General features: G+C 42.5%; 1 protein-coding gene across 1 annotated transcript in view; it reads right to left on the reverse strand.

The window, feature by feature from the left end:
* Nucleotides 1–315: 315 nt before the first annotated feature.
* Nucleotides 316–6,521, reverse strand: part of MYO1E (myosin IE) — a 129,786-nt gene continuing 123,580 nt past the window's right edge. The window contains exons 26-27 of the mRNA XM_019504315.1: nt 1,813–1,982; nt 316–993 (exon numbers count right to left, since the gene is read on the reverse strand). Of these exons, the coding sequence (XP_019359860.1) occupies nt 917–993; nt 1,813–1,982 (247 nt within the window). The 3' untranslated portion in view covers nt 316–916. The remainder of the gene's footprint in view (nt 994–1,812; nt 1,983–6,521) is intronic.

Raw genomic sequence — 6,521 nt, forward strand, 5'->3', positions numbered from 1 at the left:
TTTTTTTTTTTTTTTTTTTTTTTTTTTTAATCACTGAACATGAGTAGTGCATATTTTATTTGTAAGTACCTGGCACAAAACTTCTAGTCAATCTACTTTATGGTTAAGTACAGTGAAATACTACGTTATACATTCATATATATTTCTACAATATTAGAATTTTTTTATATACAGTATATGATCCGCTTCTACAAATGTACAGCTCAAGGTAAAGAGATGCTTCCTGTAACAGGTACAGCATTAAACAAATCCAACATGGGCCAGCCATATTCTAATATAAATCAAGGCAACGTTGTTTAGTGTACAGTACTGCTCTTTTTTTCTTCTCTTTTGCAGTGCCTTTTCTTGGAGTCCCTAGACATTACTGGCAAATAGTAAATGAGCTCTATTACATCTGTACACAATTACTTTAAATATACCATTGCTGTGATACCTAAAATGATCCTAAATCTTTGACATGTAGCAGCATACTTTGTGTTCCTCAGAATGACTGGTATCAGAGGAATGTGCATATAATGCTCTCTTCAATTATAAGAAAGAAACTATTGATATTCAACTAAAGGCACTTAATTATACAACCCTTCTGAAGTCCCTGGTCCCAGACTGCAAAGCACCTTGTAATTTCAGGAAAAACAAGGTTTGAGCGCACACCTCTGTTCAGTCTACATTAGAAAGAGGTTTAAATACAATAAATAACTTCTTGGTCAGTACATCCACACTTAAGTTTGAGGCATGGAGTTGCACAATTCATCTTATGGACAGTAAACAGAGTGACTCTTTCCTGCTTGTACACAACTCCACTGGAGAAGATGCTGCTAAGAATTACAGGCCTCTGAGAAAAATGGGGGGGGAACCTCCTGCATCTCAGTCACTGATAGCTTCATGCCATCCTGTATTTAATAAATCCTCAGTTCTCTTATATCTTGGTCACGTAGTTGTTGGGGAACAATCCTTGCTTCCCTCGTAATCGCCCTGTCCACCAGCCAGAGGGATCTGCGACAGAACAAGCCATAACACCTTCAGCATTCTTGTTTTTAGCTTTTAGAAAGACAGGTACAGCTCTTCTATGTGCATCTCCAAGCTTGGAGAGCCTGGTTTTATTTATCTTTCAAGTTCACTAAAAGGCTTTATCCTTCCTTGGTATTGTGGTAGATGGGAAGGACAGAGGGCAGGACTTAAATGATTTATTTTCAGTTGATGTGATGTAGCTATGATAGACCCTGGAGGCAAGTGTAAGACTACAGCAGCATGCTTCCTAAATAGGACAGCTAAATTCAACACTCCTACTGGGATGCTAATGCATCATCATTAGGAAGGACTACTCTGGCATGAGGGTGTATGATGGGGATTTCCTGGTAATCCATGAACAAGCTTATTGGATATGTTACATGGTAGATGTGCCTCCCTTGCTTCCACTACATTATGCCAGGAAGCTCCAGTGTCCTGTGCAACCCACCACCCCCATACTGAGCTGTAGCTCCCACCCTGCATTGGGTTATCCAGCCTCTCTATCACAGGCTCTGTGAGCTGCCTCACATCACCCCCCTGGGTGGGGGCAAAAAGCTGAAGCTGCAGGGCAGAGGAGCTCAGAGACTGGTAGTGGCAGCAGCAACATGTGGAATGGAGGGTGGGGGGGAAGCAATGCCTGGACTGGGAGGCCAGGGGTGACAGGTTAACTACTGGGGATTGGCCTTGTGCAGCTGACAGGCTGCTGGGTGGATAGTCCCAATAGTGGTTATGGAGACATCTTTGAACCTAGGATACTTTGAACCCCCACCCCAAAACCCCCCCAAGCCCACTCTGTTTACATACCTTCCTTGATTATATCGATTACATCATTGGCATTAAAGCTAAGTTCATCTGTGTCCTGAGCATCGTAAGCATATAGTGCCCTGCACTGTGGTACCTGAGGCTTGGGTTTTGGCTGTGGTTTGGGTCTCCCTCCAGCTGGTGGGGGCCGGCTTGATGTCTGCCTGCGAATGCTGCAGGAGTGGGGGAAAAAAAAGAATGACAGAGCAGTCATTCACTCTAAGGCCATTAACTCATCCAACCCTCCTGCACTAGCACCCTGCCCTTGTCTAATGTTCATTACTAGGTTAGCTCCACCAGTAAAAAACCCCAACTGTATTTGAAGTGCAGATCTACCCATTTAGATTGCTCTTTAAATCTGTTGACCTAGAAAGAGGTTCTTTTATAAAGGTGGAGTCTTGGTAGGACGGGGGATCTATGGCCCTAGCTCACAACTGCCTCTGGGCAGTATTAAAGCATTGCACCATTAATAACAGTCTCAAACCAAGGTTTTCTATGGCTTTATCTTGGGTATAGGGCCTTCATTTACAGGTCTAGAAATTCTGAATGGGCTCTGAACAGGGAACTGGTTTGCACAGATGCAGCAGCAAGAGCAGTTTGATTAACAAGAACCATTTGCTTGGGTCTGGTCACAGCCAGGGATTGGAGGAATAGCTAGCTGAGACATGATGGAGGCAGGCTGGGCGTTAGCAGGAGGGGGTTAATATTCTAGAATTGGTGGGTTTACCTCTTATAATGCCAGTAACATCTCAGCCATTACAGATGTGATAAAACTGGAACTCCTGCTGCTGCACAAACTGATCCTTCAGATAAAATGTAACTGTGTTACCAGACATCTGAGGCTTGGAGCCACCAAATATGCAGCTGCCCTGCCATTGTTTGTCTGCTAGAAATATTATAATGCATCTCCCTTGGGAATGAAATATTTGTGAAAGAGCAGCTCTCCAAAAGCCTGTGCTAGTGTTTTGTTTAACTTGGTGAAAAGGATCATTAGTGTTGAATACAGAGATAATGAACTAGAAAGATGATGTTCAAGAGAGACCTCTGCAGCCCGACCCCTCTCTCTCTCTGGGCCTTTCCCTCATCTTTTGTTCCCATGAGATAAAGAGCTAATATAACACTGGACAATCTTCCCTCTTGTGGTTTTACATTTGCTTTCTGTGACCAATCACAGAGTAGAGAAAATGTGGGGGGGTTTTCTCCCCTACATGAGTGCTTGTAGCTGCTGTTAATATTGCTGGGAGTTCACGCATGCAGCTGATGACTGATGTTTTTTGTGGATAAAAATGAAGTTTGTAACTACTTCTGTTCCTGAAGATTGATTTCCTGGTGGAAATCTGTGCAGGAGGGAAAGGGCTCTTGGAACTGAAATTTAAATAAAAGTGCAGCTGAAGAGGGTCTAATTCCCCTGAGCCATCACTTGTATTTGTGAGGCCCGACAGAAAAGTAGGCTCAGCCTTTAAAATTCATTAACAGTGGAAATGAATAGTGGTGCTTCAACAGATTTTGCATGTATGTTTAATGTACACATTTGCTCTTCTTTGAATGGAGTATGAGGTGTGCTGCCCAGCAACTGATAGAGAAGGAACAATGAGCTCTGGATTCCAGCAGTAAGAAAAATGATGGCTTTAGTATCTGATGGGCAGCTTGGGGTAGTCATCAGACACTGCTTCAGTCCTGAATGGATTTCTGAGGCCATCAGGTCCTGCAAGCCCTGTTGCATCCCCGGAGAAATCAAGATATGTGAAAACTTTAATGGACATGTGACAGCTATTCTGGCAGCTGGCTGCCAGCACACAGGTGTTTCTTTCTAGCTGTTCACACAACCACAGACGGAGAGCTGTGCTAATGACAAGGAGGAAGAGGAAGAAGATCTAGCCACCTTTGAGTGGTAGAAAAGAAAATAGAAGTGCAAAGACATGCCTGCTAGATCCAAATGGTCTCTTTGTAACTGTGAACCAACTGATGTGCCTGATTCTTCAGCTGTAGCAAATAATCATCCTGACGGTAGGCAAGACTAAGGCTTCTTATTATTTGATGCATAGTGGGAATTTTAAGCAGCTGTTGAGCTGGACTGTAGCTTAAACAATTGCTTGCAGCTCCTTCGAGCAACTGAAGATCTGAGGTATGAAATGTTCTGTTAAAGCTGTTCTGAAACTGCCCAAAGCTTTACTAATATCACATTTGGAGAGCAAGTGTTTATTGTATGTTCCAGAAACGCGCAATAGGTTAAGTGTTCTGGACGCTCATCCAAAAAGTGACAGTTTCTTTCACAGCCAGCGAGTCTTCTAAAGCAGCTGTGATTTGTATTGCTGGTTTAAAACTTTGAATGAGCAGACATCCCTATCAGATCTAGATGATTCAATACCCATGTGTGCATGCATTTCCCAGGGAATCCACATAATTCTTAGATTATGCTGGTAAGAGGAGGTTGGTTTCTACTCCGTAGGCAGACAATCCTCCATCCCCAGTGTAAGGAATAATTAGAAATAAAACTAAAGAAAACCTCAACACTTTCTCTGAGATTCTCCCCTGCAGTTTTCATCTCGGCACCCGCTGCCCAGGGTTTTACATGGTAAGGGGAGTTGTCATGCTGTAATTAACAAGTTGTTGTCAAACACAAGCAGGGCATTTTACACCTTGGCCATAGTGTTAAATGAAATCTACAGCTCTGCAGGTTGGGTCATACGGGTCAGCAAGATTTTCCTTTGTTCTGAGTGAGAGATGCAAAGCTGATTTCTTCTTTTTATATTTACAGAAAATTCTGATAGAGGTGAGGCAGGCCTGGGAAAAATGCATCAGTAGAATAGCCATCACGTTAAAAGATTAACCAGCAGCACAGAGCCACAAAAAAGCGTGTTAGAGGATGACAGTGTAAGAAAATCTTTCATGGTCACCAGCAGATGGAGTTGCTCATCATTAGATGTGAACCTCTCTAGCACAGAGAGCAGACAGACTCTGGGTGGATGTTTTTCAATGACTGCTATGATACAAGTATTACACACAATTCTTGGTTTAATACAAGAAACTGCCTTGTGTTGGCAAAAATTCCCATATATTATCTGCACAGGAATTAAAGGCCTGGGTTTAGGGAGTAGTTCTTTGCTTTGCTTGCTGTCGGACGCTTCCCCTCACTCCCCCTGTTCTACCACATAGTATCACAACTTTTTGAGAGGATGTAGTGGAAGGTGCTGCAGTGCAGTGGTCTTTACTGCAAAGATCTCAGATCATAAGATGTGGCTTGGAAATGCATACTGCTCTGTACCTAGTGCAAAGCAGCTGTCATAGAGGAAGGGGGCAGTTTGGGTATAGACAAGGATAAGAATAGTAAAGTGTGCTGATTGATCGGAATTTGCTGTGTTAAAAAGGCAGAAATGTATCTCAGGCTGTATCAAACTCACAAGCTCTTCTCCCCCAGGGTTCTTCTTCTTTTTATAGGACACTTTATATTTCTCTGTTTTCAGGCTACCGAGGTACTTCTTATTGTTAAATAGGCATGAAACTAAATTATTGACTGTTAATTCTCATGTTTAGCTGAAGCTACTGTTATCATCTATAATTCCTCTAGACAATGAGACAAATTACCACTATGGGTTTGCAGGATATTGGACTCAACACTCTACTCTAGATACAACCACAATAGTGCAATATGAGTTATGTACAAAACAAATTGTCTCTTTCACCAGCTGATTTGTGATGGAGCAATCCTGTTCTGCAGGGTCCATCCAGCACAGCTAGGAATCAGACAGCCCATAGATTAAAATTTTGTTTTACTGCCATAGCATATGAAATAATGTTGCAGACCTTTGTGTCTGTGGCTATGCCCCACCCTCCCATTTTAACTGCCAGACTGTTATTGCAACGCTATTTATAATTTTGCCTTGCTGTAAACTTGCAAAAAGGCTAGAGCAAACTCCCCAGGAATCAAAGAATTTAGTCATGCCTTGCTCTCTCAGAGACCTTCCCTGGCTTCTTACTGAACATAAATCTGTCTACAGACGCCTACAGAGCTCCTACTGGTACAGCATCTATGGTACATGCTGGAATTCTTGATTCTTTCAAGGTCTGAGCATACTTTATTCTCCAATCCAGCAGTGTCGCTTATTCCAGGAATTCTCCCCTCCTCCCCCCCATTTGGAACCTCATCTCAGCCTGCCTTTCACAGACAGGGTATGGGTTCGTCCTATGTGCTCTGGATGCAATTACTGCTGTAGTTGCTTGTGATTTCTCTACTTACCCTGAATCCATACAGTTGTCAGAAAAAACAAGAAAAATCTTTGCATTGTCTGAGCTGGGGCAATCTACATTATTCCCAGTATGGGCTGAGGGGGACAAATAATAAAAACAATACCATACCACCAAAATATTTAAAATCGGGCAACAGGAATATATGATTTTCATTCCATGCTCCTAGGCTTAGAAAGTCCATCAGCCCTCTATATGCTTACAGTTTTTGATGTGCCTTATACCAAAATTATTTTCATGCCTTTTTTTCTCTCCTTTCATACTGTGAGGATTAATTAGTTCATAAATTACTTGGCTAAGGGAAAGAGCTATGTAAGTACTGTGCTAAGCATTACCACATGGTAACCAAAGCTGCACTGAAAAAAGGGATGCCAAGCTACAAGAAGAAAACCGTGTGTGTGTGTGTGTGTGTGTGTGTGTGTGTGTGTGTGTGTGTGTGTGTGTGTGTGTGTGTGTGTGTGTGTGTG

This window comes from Gavialis gangeticus, unplaced genomic scaffold (genome assembly GCF_001723915.1).
Source record: "Gavialis gangeticus isolate Ggan-Ray unplaced genomic scaffold, GavGan_comp1, whole genome shotgun sequence".
In the NCBI taxonomy this organism is placed as follows: Eukaryota; Metazoa; Chordata; order Crocodylia; family Gavialidae; genus Gavialis; species Gavialis gangeticus.